The sequence below is a fragment of the Apiospora hydei genome (genome assembly GCF_038363865.1).
Source record: "Apiospora hydei strain CBS 114990 chromosome Unknown utg000004l_segment0_segment0, whole genome shotgun sequence".
Lineage (NCBI taxonomy): Eukaryota > Fungi > Ascomycota > Sordariomycetes > Amphisphaeriales > Apiosporaceae > Apiospora > Apiospora hydei.
Window position 1 is genome coordinate 3,122,865 of NW_027117363.1, and position 15,649 is coordinate 3,138,513.

The 15,649-nt window shown below is 53.5% G+C and overlaps 5 protein-coding genes across 5 annotated transcripts; all 5 read right to left on the minus strand.

The window, feature by feature from the left end:
• Nucleotides 1–426: 426 nt before the first annotated feature.
• Nucleotides 427–4,554, minus strand: PG997_003510 (cytoskeleton organization protein; the record flags this gene model as incomplete). The annotated part of the gene is made up of 10 exons (XM_066807825.1): nt 427–682; nt 750–1,261; nt 1,322–1,440; nt 1,492–2,335; nt 2,397–2,688; nt 2,745–3,253; nt 3,314–3,403; nt 3,466–3,546; nt 3,606–3,893; nt 4,411–4,554. 10 exons carry the CDS (start codon nt 4,552–4,554, stop codon nt 427–429), a joined length of 3,135 nt encoding a protein of 1,044 aa, XP_066671443.1.
• Nucleotides 4,555–5,323: 769 nt separating this feature from the next.
• Nucleotides 5,324–5,848, minus strand: PG997_003511 (uncharacterized protein; the record flags this gene model as incomplete). The annotated part of the gene is made up of 4 exons (XM_066807826.1): nt 5,324–5,365; nt 5,438–5,465; nt 5,562–5,669; nt 5,748–5,848. 4 exons carry the CDS (start codon nt 5,846–5,848, stop codon nt 5,324–5,326), a joined length of 279 nt encoding a protein of 92 aa, XP_066671444.1.
• Nucleotides 5,849–6,950: 1,102 nt separating this feature from the next.
• On the minus strand, nt 6,951–7,792 carry PG997_003512 (uncharacterized protein; the record flags this gene model as incomplete). Its single annotated transcript, XM_066807827.1, has 2 exons — nt 6,951–7,263; nt 7,329–7,792. 2 exons carry the CDS (start codon nt 7,790–7,792, stop codon nt 6,951–6,953), a joined length of 777 nt encoding a protein of 258 aa, XP_066671445.1.
• Nucleotides 7,793–9,845: 2,053 nt separating this feature from the next.
• Nucleotides 9,846–11,441, minus strand: PG997_003513 (feruloyl esterase B; the record flags this gene model as incomplete). The annotated part of the gene is made up of 1 exon (XM_066807828.1): nt 9,846–11,441. The coding sequence occupies one exon, from the start codon at nt 11,439–11,441 to the stop codon at nt 9,846–9,848; it is 1,596 nt and encodes a 531-aa protein (XP_066671446.1).
• A 782-nt stretch (nt 11,442–12,223) lies between these two features.
• On the minus strand, nt 12,224–13,957 carry PG997_003514 (uncharacterized protein; the record flags this gene model as incomplete). The annotated part of the gene is made up of 5 exons (XM_066807829.1): nt 12,224–12,693; nt 12,752–12,761; nt 12,823–13,494; nt 13,603–13,839; nt 13,892–13,957. 5 exons carry the CDS (start codon nt 13,955–13,957, stop codon nt 12,224–12,226), a joined length of 1,455 nt encoding a protein of 484 aa, XP_066671447.1.
• Nucleotides 13,958–15,649: the final 1,692 nt, after the last annotated feature.

The following is a 15,649-nucleotide window of genomic DNA, read 5'->3' on the forward strand; positions in this document are numbered from 1 at the left end:
ACCATGGGTGGCTATCTTATTTTTGTTCTTTTCTGGCTCCTTTTCTGTATTGGTTTGGGACATCTAGTACAAGCAAATGCAAACTTCGCCCCGGAGATGGGACAGGTTCGGACTAACCTGAGTACTTATGTAAAAGACATCCCTTGCTGTCATCTTGAGCAGTTTGCAAGACTTGGACGAGCTGGAGACATCTCTTGAGAGACCCTATATATTGTCCTTGCAATCCCCCGTTCATAGCAAGTCAAGACCGCCATGATTCGAGCGCAGCAGTCTGTTGACCATTACGCTTTGAACTCCTTGCAATCCCTTGGATACGCTTGAACATTGGACCGTTTTCGAGAGCACTACAGCAACCAGCTCAGCTAGTCCACCCCAAGCAGGGAGCAGAGCGGGCAACAAGAGCTAAGGCGGTCATCGCATTGGCATTTATTCAATGAGCTTGACTTTGCTCCAACCCCGAGCGGCCTCCGCCCACGAATGCACAATAAGGTCGATCGCCATCGTGAAGTTGCGCTTGGGACCGATGGCCTTGTACAGCAGCATGTCGGCATCGCTGTTCTCGTACGTTTCGTCGGCGTCGTCAGAGACAGCGCGGGAGCCGTTGGCCAAGTCGCCAAAGGCCCACTCGGCGATCCGGTCGGCCCAGCCAGCCGGGTTGACCGTCGTCGAGTCTCTCGATGTACTCTTTCAGGCGGCGGTTGGCAGTCGAGGTAGCCTCTCGCAAGATGCTGAGATGCTCCTTCATCCACTTAGGCATCGGGCTCTTGGGATCGGCGCCACGTGCGCGCTCGAGGTAGCGGATCGTGTGTACAGTCACCAGTGCAGACTCGCGCAGCATTCCATTAGCGTGCAACGCAGAGACGTCATGGAATACATCGACTCTGGTGATGTCTGCTTCCGAGGCCGTCTTTCTGCGCTCCGTGAGTCGTGTGACCTGGTTGGTAAGTTGGCAGCGGATAGACTCCACAAATCTGTCAAGCCCATCACCCTTTGAAGCCGTCAAGGACAAGCCGACGTAGGTAGCTAATGCGTGTACCACGCTGTAGTATTCGACTTCCGGGAGAGTCAGCTTATCCCGAATGTCAGCTCCATTCAAGAGCGTGGCCATCCACTCTGTCATATCTTGGCAAGCCGGGGTTACGACATTGCGGTCGCGGTCCTTAGCCAGAGCCGCATTGCCGGGTTTGTAGTCTTTCGGCTCTTTGTATGCGATGAGACTGAGGAATCGCTCCGAAAGGAGCGACAGGTGGGCTCGGTCCTCCTATTGGCCAGGTTAGTTGTCAGGAATAGCTAAGATGTATCTCGGGCTCGTGGAACGTACCGATAGACCAGGGCCGATACTAAGAAAGTCTTGAATAGGCCGATCCGGGTTTGCCTCGATGTTAGGGAAAGGGCCATAGTCCGTAGTATCATAAAGGCGCATTCCCGGCTTGATGTGCTCTAATCACAATTAGTGGGATTGCCTTTCGCAAATGAAACAAGTGTACTTACGAGCAAGCTCGTCCTGCCAGGTTCCTTGCATGACTTCGCCATCAACCGATCTGATTCCTCTGTAATGATCGGCTAGAGCCATCACCAAGGTACAGCTCTGCTTGTGCTTCGTCTTGGTAGCAAGATTGCCTAAGATACTCGCATAGCTGCCATTGTCGAAAGACAAACGCAGGCTATTGGGGATGTTTTTGTTGATCGCACTTCTGTAATAATACAAGTACTGCGATGTAGGCGTGTTACCGTGGACATGATTTTGCCAAAGTCCAGGAGCCATGGTGCCAAGGCGATCTGCAAAAAGGGGCCCCAGGCAGTTGAGCGTCACGTTCTTGACTTCAAGGGAGTCCCAGATGGATTTGGCATGCGATGCCGCTCCAATGAGGACATACAGCTTGACAAGTAAGACAGAAAGGTCCTGTCGCTTGATAGACTGCGAATGGTGCTGCGTATCCATCCAGAGGATCGCCTGCATTACGCGCTTGTGATCGGCCCACGCCAAGGGAGAATTGTCGTGGCGCCCCCAAAACCCATCAAGTCCAGCGAGCTTCAACAAGCACACTGACCCGATGATCGTCAAGTCCGTATAAGGGCTGGCGCCTTCGCTTTTCAGCTGCTCCAGGAGGGCTTCATTCTTTAGGCCCTCTTTCCAGACCCAGATGCATTCTTTCGCGATATCCTTCAAACAAGAATCGCATCTCTCAGGGACAGAGTCGGAGTGACAGATCCCACAAGTAGCGCCGCGGTAGGTTGAAGACGGTTTGTAACACTTTGAGGAAGTGGTGAAGAAATACCGCAATCGAAGGTGGAAAGTCTGCAACATGATCTTCCGGAACTGCGACTCTTCGGACTGATTTGGTCAGCTTTGAGTTGTCCCCGACTAGAAGTTTCAAATCAGCCGGCAGACTTACCTGTGAATACAAACTGGGCAAACGGCTGACCAGAGACGTGACCTCGTCGGTAGAAAGCAAACCGAAGAAGCGCCTGAGATTATCAAAGCAACTCATGTCACGGTAATGCGAGTCAATGTACCTCATGAGACCATCAACGCGGGCTGCTAAGTTCGTAATGTCATTCTCTGACTCGCTGGGCGTCTCAAAGGCGATAATCAGTTTTGCCATGTCCAGTTGAGTGCGGTAGATGGGATGCTGAGCGCCAAATTCGGTTATTGTCGTTAAGAAACCCTCCACCTCCTCCAGGGCCCTATGACGAGTTTAGTATGGCTTTTAGGGGAAACAGGAAACATTAGTGTTACTCACTTTCTGGCGTTCGGTTGCTTGCTCGCAGCAATGATAAAATTCTCCCACATTTTCCAGTCCTTAACAATGGTACGCGTGGCGATAGACTCAGCTGCCCGTTTGGCTTTGAGAAGATCTTGAGGCGACGTGATGTTCAGGCGGTCCATAGCCGCCATCAGTTCAGCTGCTTTCTGTTCGAGTGACTTCTCTTGCTTTGGCTGTGCGTCCAGTTTGGCCTTTTCTTTGGCCTCGTGTTCTTCCACCAGCCAAAATGCAACGCCATTCTCGAATATCGCCTTGCAGATGGTATAGAACTCATCCCAGGCGCCCAGCTCCTTCAGCTGATCCATCATTGTAGAGCAAATGGTCTCAAATCCATCTTTGAGGGCACTGAGGGCATTGTAACTGGGATCTGTAAGGCACTTGACTAGGTCATCTCCCTTTGTCTCCTTTATGACCATGTTGAGCCAGAGCAACATCTCGTCTTGGGTTGCGATGACACGAGGTGGCAAAGGCTCAGAGCTAGACTCCTATGTTATGGTATATTAGCATACTATCCGGGTAATCTCAAAATGTGATCCTTCAAGTACCTGAGAGCGGGAGGTCTTGGCTTTCTCGATTTGCCGCAAAGCCAAAGTTCGGAACATGGATTTCTTGACATCATTGTCATCGAGCGAAGCCTATACCCAATGTAAGTAAGAAGTACCACGTGAGTGAACAATTGGCTGATTTGAATCCTTACTGCGTAGATGTAAGTAGTAATTACGTTGCGGAAGTGGAAGCTTCGCTCAGCTGGGAAGCTCTTGTCCATGACGGCAGCAATCTATCAGGGGAGTTAGTCGAAAGGGGTTGAAAGAGAGGCTATATTAATTAGAATCATACCTGTTGAGCATGCTCCCAATCAGAGTTAGCAACGCAAGAAAAGAAGCTCGTCTTTGCGATCTCCTTCGCTTTCGGGTTTGCCTTGACCACATTGACGCGCATCGCACCGATGTACTTAGGATACTGGTCACTGGTCATGCCAGTGCTGACGAGTGCCCAGTCGTACAGGTCTGCGGTTGCAGGGTCTTTGACAACCACTTTGTCTTTAATGATCTTGTCAACAGCCTGCCAGGCAGCCTTTCGGTCAAGGGGCGTGTCAAGTTGTGAGCGAGCAGCAAGTTCAAGGGCCTATACCCAGTCAGCAGGTTGTCACCGACACCGATGTATCTCACCCTCTTGAAGTGAGAATACGACAGAAAAATCAAGATGATTGTGGTTTGTGAACATGTATCGGATAGTCCCTTGTAGGCGGGTATATCATTTCACATATCATGATTGCCATGATCTGAAAACCCTCGAGGTCGACCTTGGTGCAAGTCCGGATGGAATACTGCTTCACAGTGCACGTCTAGCAAGCAGGCCACAGCATTCTGAGGCAGCCCCAAAATGAAATGGATTCTGGTCGATGGTTGGGAGGAAAATCTTGTGGTAGTGTACGGGAGCTGTACAGCGACTATGCGGCTTTCCAACCAAAGTCTACGCAGAGTCTCGGCGACTAACACAAGAGTCCTTTTGAGACCTGCAAAGCCTCCAAGACTCGCACGCATACCTCACCAGAGGTGAACCAGCAAACACATGGTTTTCCAGTGTGTCGACAATGACGTCGGTAGATGAGGGGGAAATAAACAAAGCAAATATAGCTTACCTCGAAGTAGGAATCCTTGCTGGTCTTTGCCTTTGACCTGGCCATGTTGATGATATTGGCCCACAGTCCATCTTGCCAAGCACGTTGGAGCTGCATGCCGCAGTCATCCCGAAGCGTAGGCCGATGGGCCCTGTAGCCATTCATGATGGGCGGCGGTGTTGCGGATTGTTGGACGCCGCCAGGTGTGGTGATGATGTTGTTGGGTGAGACGGGGTTTGACAAGAACCTCGGTGGGGGTTCATGGCAAGTGGAAAATTCAAAACCAGGTCGTCGAGTCACACACACACACAAATTAGATAAAAATCAGTTCACAAGGTGGCCGAAGCTTGACAATTTCGGCGATGCTTCTCATCGGCGCATCGTGAGTTCTCTACAGTGTCTCATTATTCTAGAATCTCTGCTACATCGTGCCTATCGCATGTTTACAGCTGTGCGGCCACATGGACCTGCCCCTCGACACATTTGGTGGGGTTATCCTCTTTCTGCCACCCGTTGGTGACCCCCCTGCAGGGCGGCCGTAGGTTGAACTATAATGAGCGATGGACGGAGTTCAGCTGGCCGGCCCATATATCGGCTGTACACACACCTTTAAGCCAGCCGCACTTGGTAGGCGGTGACCAGGTCTACAGCTGGACACCGGCTCCCGACTTGGAGTTTCTTATGGTAAGTAGGCAAGTAGAGGATCTAAATGCATCTTTCTGATGAATTGGACTCGACATCGAAACAGTATTAGATGATCGCATCTGTAGTGCGCTCTCGTGATTCATTATTTCTGCATGTACAATATTTTACAACTGGCTGTGAGGCCATAACCAGGGCTGTTTGCAGTGACTTCAAAAGACTGGATTGCTTTCGTCATGGCAATATCGGCCGCCCGCCCACTGAGCGTGGTTTGGTGCATGATGATGGTTGACTACCAAAAGAAGCCAGTCTTTTCTTTCTTTCGCCTCTCAGTCTGGGAGTTTTGTCAGCTTGCGATGCCCTAAAGCAGAGGATCATCATGCGTCGTCGAGATTTCGTAACTCACCCATTCCTTCTTGCAGTTTCGATATGCCCTGTCCCACCGTTAGTCTCCGATTTGTATGTTCCAGCCGGGGCCCAAGGGAGAGCAGGAATGCATTGCGCCTCAGCCCGTAGCTCCCGAGACTCACTCGAAATAGTCTGAACACATCTTGCGGTCGCCTCCGTTTCGGTTAAGGCATCGTATGCTTCGTTCGGCGGCTTCTTGGCAGGGATCGAAGTATTCGCTTCTGGACTTGCTGTGGAGGGAGAAGCGGGTTAGAAAGGCCTTGGAGGTGCGAGGGAACGGCAATGCGAAAGAAAAATTGGAGGCTCACTTCTGGAACTTGTTCTTGTTCTCCTTGCTCCAAGGGTCCTTGCCGTCCTTGGCTCCCTGACTGGCCTTGCTATCCTTCGCGGGTTCGCCTTCAGTTGACATCTTGAATTGGCCCTTGCGATGCGCGACAATGATATTGAAGTGTCGTTGTACTTGAAGGGGAGTCGTTACGAATCGGAGGAAGCTCTAAGCGGTTCGCGCTGAACCCCTGCTATCCTGGGCATGCTAGGCACAAGTAAGTATCATCGGCTGGTCGCAACATTAATGTGCCGACCGAGGCTCGTTTATTTAGTGGACTTACACGCCCGCAGCATGTATTCACTGTATTGGGGCCGTTACATCCCGAAAACAATATATCAACATCACTCATCATTCATTTACACTTCCAACGTGATGATTGCTGCTACGACAATTCCCAATTCGTGAACCACCCAAGGGCATCCGATGCTAGTGGCATGCTTCAGAATATGAAGGCAATGACATATGTCCAAACATTGCCGACTTATGCAATGCTGCTACCTAATGTAGGCATCGTCGAGGAATGGGATCCTACTTTATCCTATTGACATCATCGAAGTGTGTACCATCTACATTTAGTAAGCATTTTGATCATTTCCACCCGACAGCATCCGTTAAATCTGGCCTTCCAACGGCCTCATATCCATGATATCATGCTGGGAGATAGGATCTGACAGCAGTGGACGTTACGAGCAAGCGCCCAATCATGGATGCCACAGTAAGCATGCATGACTGCATCTATTGAGTTGCCACTGCGCACTACCTACCTACCCAGACTTGGGGGCGGGTGGCCACGGCGATGGTGTGGGCGATCCTTGGCCTCCATCTGGTTCTGGGCCCTTGGCTACATGCTGCAGGCCCGTTACCCGGACGGCATGGCCGCCATTAGGCCTGTTGTTATTGTTCAGCTCCACGAGCCGTGTTTTGCGATCGGGCGCAGGAACGGCTGAATAGCATAACGACGCAAGCACAGCACATACGAATCTCAGGGTCTCGCCAGCCTGGGCATTGCTTCACATCCAGCGCGCCTGGTAGAGCAATATCTTCTGTTCGACATTTGTTAATCGTTATCTCCGCGAAGATGTCTTTCAAAGTATGTACATGAAATTTTGGGTATCAGATCAGATGTATCGACCATTATATATGTGAGAATCCTTTCCATCTCTCACGCTCAGCCGTCCGTTTCTCATTGCCGCACACCGAACATCCAATTCGGCGCCATCTGGTTGGATCCCAGGTGCGATTTCAGCCAGCACCTTGTAGCCCCGTTGTATACACCCCAACCGGCGCCTACACAAGCGTCGTTTGCCGCGCACCCATTTAGACAGTCTTCGAAAGTGGCCGTCTGGAAATCGCCCATATCCTGTGTCCCGCCTCCGCTGTGGTAGTCGAGGTTGCAGGCGACCTGGAAGCGCTTGGTTTTATCATTCGATTCATAGAACGATCCATTGTTGGCCGGGCATACTATAGACGTGACGACCGACGGCGATGGTGTCGCACTATCCGGGGGTGGTATGTTAGTATGTACTCAGGTGGGAGATTGTCTCTTGAGTGTTGGACGAACCTTGGGGAGTCGTTGCTGCCATGCTGTGATCCCAAGCCAACGCCCAAGCCAACCGCCACGCCGATGACGAACACGGCGATAAGGGGCCCGACGATGAGCCAAAACTTCTTCCTGCGTATCCCCATGATGGTCGGTTCACGCGCTGCCCTCTCGGACGGCGACGGGCCAACGGTCCCGTTCCAGTCCGACATGGCCCCCGGGTAGCTAGACGGCGGTTGTGGTGGGTATTGCGAGTATGGTGATTGGTCATGGTACTCATGAACTGGCGAAGTGGCCTGGTACTGCTGGTACTGTTGGTGCTGTTGCTGATACGGTAGCGAGTTTGGTGACCGCTGGTCCCATGGCTTCTGTGACATCGGCCCTGACACGACCTGGGGTGCCTCCGGTTCGGGTACCACTTCGAGACCAGGCTGCATGGCCGGCTTCACCTCCAAGCCGGGTTGATCATCGTGAATAAAGGCCATGGCGCCTATCCTTTTTGTCGAGGTGCGCTCTCTTGCCTTGGCGCCTGTTTCGAAGGAGCGAATGCGGTCGTAGGTATGTAAGTATAGTATGACTTCCGTACTTGCCAAGAGAGAAAAAGATGGTGAAGGAGTGTGTGTAGGTATGAACAAGAGACGGGGAAAGTGGAAAAAAGGTGCCTAACGCCTTAGCCAGAGTGCTTCGTTCGTTTTTCTCCATGCCCTTCCTTACTTACTATCACTAGTCGCCCGCCGCAGCCCTGTAAGTCCTATCTCATTTCTTAGCACCTACCTACAGACAAAGTGCCATCTCTCCATCTCCCAGTTGGGCTCGTTATGGGGCCGTGGGCGGGCCCTGTAGAGCGCTGATTCGATTCTTCTGCAACAAGCCTGGCCACAATAAGCATATCACCCCTGCAAGTGCTTACCGTTGATCGAGACCGAGACCCAGCAGATTATGCGCTTCAATTGCAGGTGTAACCAGTCATTGGCTGGTTCCCGTCATCGAGGTGCATGCTACTTCACCGTCCCCCTGCTTTTCTGCGCTGTCATCATCTGCCTGTATGTGTGGCATACAGAAATGTGCAGTATTGGGGTCCTGCTACCTGAACGATTGCAGGTGAGTATAGTTGGTGCCTGGGTCCGTCGAAATTAGACGCGAGATCTGCAGCGCAGGGTTTGGAAGCTAGCTGCAGGCTGCAGATGCAGAGAAGAGACCATAACGGGCTGTCAAGTCATCTCCAATCCTTTGCCTCAGAAGAGAGGAACAATTTCGCCTTCGTAGATGTCAGCATTCACAGTAAGCGCATCCTTCATGTTTCCCATAGAAAAGGTATGAGGTCGGTTTTCTGGTTCGAGGTCGCAGCCAAAGATTGATCGGTGCCGCAGCCCGTGCGAATGGCACAGCAATCCCAGCTCCAGTGTGAGTGGACTGTCGCATCGCATCGGGTGGGCGCAGTGACTAACCTATTTATATATCGCAAGCATCTCTCATTCAAGACGAGGTTCCCCCACCCGGCCTGCCAGTAGCCAGTTGCGCTGCTTGCAAATACCTGCATATAGGTACTCAATACTTAACCAATCCTCCTCTACAGAAGCGACACATCACATATCTCTACACCTGTGAGGTTTGCCACTCTCTTCCCGAGTGTTGAAAGGCCCGAAATATCAGCAGCGGCCTGGGCTAGATCGTTTCGTCGGTAGTGATTGTGTGCTTAGTCCCAGAGGACTACGTTCACTCACCAACGCTAGCTCCCCAGTACCTACAAGATGCCACGATGCATGCCTGCCCTGACTAGGATTGGCTAGCAGCATGCCAAAAGGAATCGATCTCCATCAATAGACAGACGCCAGCCTCGGATTGCTATCCTTCCGCTGACCTTGACCTGCCACCGACCGAAACTTTCACGGCCATTGCTGGTTAGTGGCGTTACCGCCTGTAGATTCGACGCCCTGTGAGGGCCTTTAGCTGGCGTTCCCACACAGACCCATGGTTGTTTCCCAGGCATTTGTTGAAGGTATAAATGGTTAGGATTTCTTTACTGGACAGATGGTGTTTGGCTGCAGTACATAAAAGTAGTAAGCAAGCCCTTGGCAGTAGAAACGGGGACATGGATGCGCATGGTTTCTTTCGAGGCACTGGTCAATACCGGCGGAGCTTGAATAAATATGTGCCGTGTTACAAGGTTCGGGGTCAACCACTGTGGCGGGACCATGGACGGGATCTTGCGAGACGACGGATCTACTACATCCAAGTACATCCCTACATGGGCATAATACCGAAATTCTCCCACGTCGGATATCAAGCCACCTTATACATCCCTCAATGGAAAACGATTGAGAACACCGTGAACCCTACTGCTCCTGCGATGGCCCAAGTGTACCCGGCAGACTTGGCAGCCATGCTCTTCGGGACTTCAGGATCGGTGGAGGCATGACCCCTATTTTCAAGTATCAGTCCCAAGATCCAGGTCATATATCGGGTTTACCTTAATACGGGGAAACAATTTGAGAACAAAATGTCGGTTTCACTTCACCATGCAATAACAGAGAACACTTACTCGCACGCCCAACTCCCCTCCGCATCAACCTCCCCCCTCCCATCCCACCGCGCCGTCGCCGGGTACGGACAAAGCGGCCGCTGCTTGAGCACCGGCGTCGACGCGTCCGAGAACGTATCCCACGTCGTCGCCACGACGTCCTCGACGACGGTCCCGTTCTCGACCCACCCCATGAGCGCGAGCAGTACGTCGTGCCGCGCGTCGCGGTACCCGGGGACCGACCAGCTGTCGTTGCCGAGCGTGCTGGCCTGGAACGGCGCCGCGAAGTTCCACGGCGCGTCCACCGCGGTGCCGCCGCAGTGGCCCATCCCGGGCACCGTGAAGTAGCGGAAGAAGTCCTGCGTGGCCGTCGCGTTGCCGCCGCCCGTGGCGCGCACGACGCGGTCCCAGTACAGGTCCGACCCCTTGGCCGGCACCAGCCCGTCGGCGAGGCCGTGGTACATGATCATCTTGCCCCCGCGGTCGCGGAACGGCGCGAGGTCGTAGTCGTCGGCCGTCGCGTTGCCCGGGTCTTTCCGCGCCGCGTACTCGGGCGCGCTGTCGTTGTAGTCCTGCCACTGCCAGTCCGGGTCGTCGTACAGGAAATACCGCGCGTAGTTGAGACCGTACAGGCTCGTCATGTTCTGGCTCAGCACCAGGGACCACTGGTTCTCGCACCCAGGCGACAGGCCCGGGTACAGCAGCGTCCCGTCCGCGGCGCGGTAGTCGCCGTAGGCCTTCTTGGCCGTCTCGATCTGCGCCGCCGTCAGGCACGCCGACTGGTTGACGCCCGGGCGGTTGCACGCCATGACGGTGTAGTCGGGCGTGCAGGCGTCGGGCGCGCTGATGATGCCGTCCTCGACGCCGTCAAGGCGGTCGCACTGCCGGACAACCTCCTTCGCCATGGCCGGGAACACGCTCGCGTTGATGTGGTTGGGCGCCGTGAGCGGCAGGTTATACGTGCCGACCTTGGAAACCCAGGTGTTGAGATGACTTGTGTACCAGGCCGCTGACCCGACGAGCACGCCGTCGAAGCTGTCCGGGGAGATCTGGACCTCCTTCAGGCCCTGGCGCCCACCCGTGGAGCAGCCGCTGTAGTACGAGTAGTCGATCTTCTTCTTGTAGTACTCCTCGACGACCTTCTTCCCGATCTCGACGGATCCGTGGACGGCGCGCCAACCCCAGTCCGTCTTCGTCTCGGGATTGTTCAGCGCCCACGAGATGTCGCCCGACGTGGAGTTGTGGCCCGTGTCCGTCGAGAGGACGGCGAACCCGTACTTGACCCCGGCCCCCATATCCAGCCAATTGATGCCGCCGCCGAACCCGCCATTGCCGTAGGCGAGGGTCCTGTTGTTCCAGTCCACCGGCAGGAAGAGGCCGAAGCGATAGGCCGAACTGGACGAAGACTTGACAAATATGGTCACGGCACACAGGTCCGGTAGGTTCGTGGGCTGGATCGGGTAATTGAGATTGCGCAATCCTTCGCCGTACGTGTTACCGCTCTCGACGAAATCTACCTTCTCTATTGAGACATTGGGCGGAAGTACGTACATGAAGCTGTGGTCGTTGCAGGCCGGAGGCACATCACGGCGCCCGAAGGCCGTTGCCGACATTGGCACGAGAGCGGCCCAAATGAGGAGTCTCGTCGACCAGACGTTTCTCGCCATAATAATGATGTCGTCAAAGCGACGATCAATAAGGGTAATATCAAGATGTTTCAACTATAGCCCTTTACGAACCAGTACTCCAAGATTTATAAAGGGGTGGGTCATTCCCAATCTCTCGGGAACGGAACCTGATCACACAATTTGTTGGCTCGTGGCAATATATTGACTCTTTATAGCAAAAGTTGGTACCGTCGGGTTCATGCATGATCGGCCCAGAAGTCGGCCGACACCAACATCAAGATTACACAGAATTGTAACCAGCGGTCAGATTCTGCTGATTTGCCGCTACTTTTGCCGCACACGGACAGACGGGCTGCATTTACCCCGGGTAAATCGGTTGCCAGCGTCAGCACTTGAACCTGATGATCACGGCATGCCGATTTCCATTGCTTCCCTTGCTCCCCCGCAGGAACCCCAGAAAGAGAAACCGATGCAGGGTCCATCACCCCAAGCCACAAGATACCCAAGGATGTGAATCCAGTCTTTCGGTTTCGCACAAGCATGGGAGTCCTATTTCTGGTCACATGTGACGCAGTACATTGGTTCAGGGATGAGTGAGTGGTATTGCAAACGAACTATTCGGATGATCTCCTGTATCCATTACCATATGTTTCGAGACGTTTAGTATTTTACGTTATTTAGGTTACCAACTGGCTTCTGACAAAGGACCTGCCGCGAGTCAAGGCACATGCCTATACCCGCGTATAGTACCACCCGCGAGGGGGCACTTAAAGCTTGTACAGTCTTACCTCATCGCCCTCAATTGCCACACTCTGGATGTCTTTATTCTTACGCTTGTAGAAGATGACCAGCCCAATAGCGCCGATGGCCACTACAAACAGCATAGCGCAGTTCACGCCGTGCCCTGTGGGGTAACCCTTTGTAGCTTCATCTGCCTTGTAGATCCAGACTCCGGGTATCTGACCCAGCCCTGCGCCGATACTTACGTTGATGGCGATGGCGAGTCCCGTCGAGGCCGTGGTCCAGATGTTGGACGAGAGCCAGCCCAACATCGGTGGGACACACGCAAAAGCCCCGGCAGAACCAATAACGAGGGTGGCATAACGACCGCCCCAGTTGTCTGGCGGTAGCACCGCGGATACCAGGAACGCTATGGCGCCAACGAAAGCAGCGCCTGCGCAGTGGTAGCCACGTTGGTTGAAGTGGTCGGCGGACCACGAAACGAGGATCTGCGAGACTGTATTTCCTTCTGTTAGTTTCGCATCAGTAAAGCTTCGCCGGCGGAATATGGTTACCATAAGCTGCCTGTTGGAAATAATGATTAGCACTTCATGATGTCTTGGCTGGACCGAGATTTGGCACTCACTGCGTAAGGCGGCACAGACATTAGCTGAGCCTCGAGGTCCTTGAACCCCAATCCTTGTGTAATCGATGGCACGAAAAGCGACAAGGAGCTAAAAGGCAGGGAGACGGCGAAGTAGATAGCGTAATGCCCGTACAGCCGCCAGTCCATGAGTGTGGCCTTGGCGTCTTCCCAGGTGACGCCCTTGCCCTCACCCTTGCTGCCCTCGAGGTGCAGTCGCTGGACAGCGAGGTCTTTCTCGGCCTCGGAAAGCCAGTTGGCACGCTCCGGAAAATCGGGTAAAAAGAAAAACACGGCGACGGCGGAGAGGCACGAGGGTATGCCCTCTAACCAGAAGAGCCAGCGCCAGGCCGCGTGGCCGGCGATGCCATTCATATGGCCTATGCCGTAGGCGATGGCGCCACCGAAGGCGCCCGCCAACGTCGCGCTCGCGAGGATGATGGCCACACGCACGCTGCGCTCGTCGCTCTTGTACCAGAAGGTCAGATAGTATACGAGGCCCGGGAACAGGCCGGCTTCGGCGGCGCCCAGCAGGAACCGCACCACCGTCACCTCGGCGTACGTCTTGGTGCCGCCCAGTCCGATGGTGATGGCACCCCAGAGGAACATGATGATGGCCAGCCAGCGCGATGGGCGGAGCTTCTTGAGCATGATGTTGGAGGGCACCTCGAAAAGCTGACGTAGAATGAGGCGGGTTGTTAGAAAGGATTGTTGGCTTGCTTCTGGAAGAAGTGTGTGCGCTTTTATCCCTATCCTCATCAAAGAGACCTGGCGAGAACTTACGAAGTATCCAATGAGGAATATCATCAAGGCCACGTTAAATTGGTAGTTAGACATGCCATTCTCGGACTGCATGTCATCATGGCTGGTATTGTTCAAAATCTTGGCGTTGCCAATGTTGGACCTGTCGAGGTAGCAGAGGAAGTAAATACCGGCCGAGAGCGGGATGATGCGCTTGTCCTGCCTCCAAAGTAGTTTGCGCTCAGCTTCGTTGGAGGCCAGGATATTGCTGACGGCGATCTGTTTGTGGATTAGTTTACCTTCAGATTCCCCGGCCATCACCTTTACTTACACGTTTGCGATGACCCCCCTCGACGTGATGTCCAGCAACTTCGCTCTTCTCCCCACTGTCTGACATGGTGTCTTCTTTTGCCAGGCGCTCTGTGTGTTAGATAGGAATAAAGGTTTCCTTGACCGAAGAGGACCAGGCACAAGAGTCCTGAGCATCTGGGGACGGAAGGGAGAGATGATGCAGCCTTCAAATAGTCTTCGCGATGTTCATGTAAGCTTTTAGCTCTATGCAACACAACATGCATACCTTATCAAAACATGCCCTGTTTCCCCAGATCCCCCAGTTTGTGATGCCGCGGGGGACTGGCCCTGGCCAAAACCCTGGGAATAGACATTGACCGCCAATTCGGCTGGGAGCTGCATCTGGTCCCGTGGGCGTTGGACCTTGGTGTCACCTTCCAGACGGAAACTTTATGGAAGACATGTATGGCGTGAATCTCTCAAATCAAGAACCCCTGAGCTCGCACCATGACCCAATCAGCAGCAGAAGAACGAGCCGGAGCCGATACCCTACTGCACGAACTGCGGGGAAGTGTGGCCTCAGTCGAGTTCCAGGGAACTGTCTTGATGATAGGCTGTCCCTAGCGAATGCAAGGGTGAATGCTGCTTACCTACCTCGGGCGACGGCAGCGAATGTCGGTTAATATGAGTACATGTAGGTATTTCTGCCGGTAGTTGCGTTTTGCTGAGGAAACGCGTGTCGGCCGAGCCGAGCCAGCCTGACCAGATGATTTCCAGTATTCGTGTTTGGGTGCTTTGGAATATCAATAGAAGAAAGAGCTGGGACTGGAGGCCCAGATCTCCAGCAGCCTGCTCTTTCCAGCATTGATGGTGCGTGTTATGAGCCGGGATTGCTTTAACTCTCTTTCGGTGCCTGCCTTCAACTAACGTTCCGCCCTGCAGCCAGCAAACCCATTTCGCTACCGATCTGCAGGAACTGCATAGAGAAGTCGTTTCTTGTCAATCCAAACAAACAGTATGTCCACCGCAATCGTATGAATCTTCGCTTTTAGATTCTGTATTTGTCATCTCATGACGTCTAATTCTTGGGAGTCAGTCGAATGGCCAACCCGTTTCTGCCCGGTGTCAACACAGATAGCAATCGCCATAAACCTCCGATCTTCGGGATTCCAGTCTTGGCTATGGCCACAAGCGCATTTCGACAATGCAGCCAGTTGGCGCCATAGCCGCAGACTTGTTTCCATGAACGCTTGGGCTCACAATAAGGGACAGAGGGGAGGACTTTGGGCGACATAACCCCCCTCCTCTCTCTCACGGATACGAAGCCATTCCTAAAAGGAAAACCAACGGTAAGATGACACGAGAATCCCGAGATTTTAGGCACGTACCAGATCACTTTTCGCCAATGAAGTGACATCTCATGATTTTTGGCCATCATCAGGAGACGGCCGAGTCTGACGGATAAGGCGGAGCTGAAAGTCAGCTGCCTACCGGGTGCCGTGAAAATCGTAGGGAGACATCCCGATTGGCCCCAAATGCTCCGGTATAGGGGATCGTTACATGGTCGTGCCTGCCAACCCGAAGTCCAGGCTGGCATCGCTGGCATGCAACATGTCAGCAGCCACCGCCATTGCTCTCTCACTTGACAGCCCAGCTGCGGCCGTCGAGGCCACGTCAAGACTTCCTCCTACATGCAACCACGCCACCACCGGAGGGACCAAAGGCGGAATGACTAAAAACATGCTATACGATGTCTCGTTTTGCCAAGCGACATCACGAAGAGAGCGCCGTGTATGAA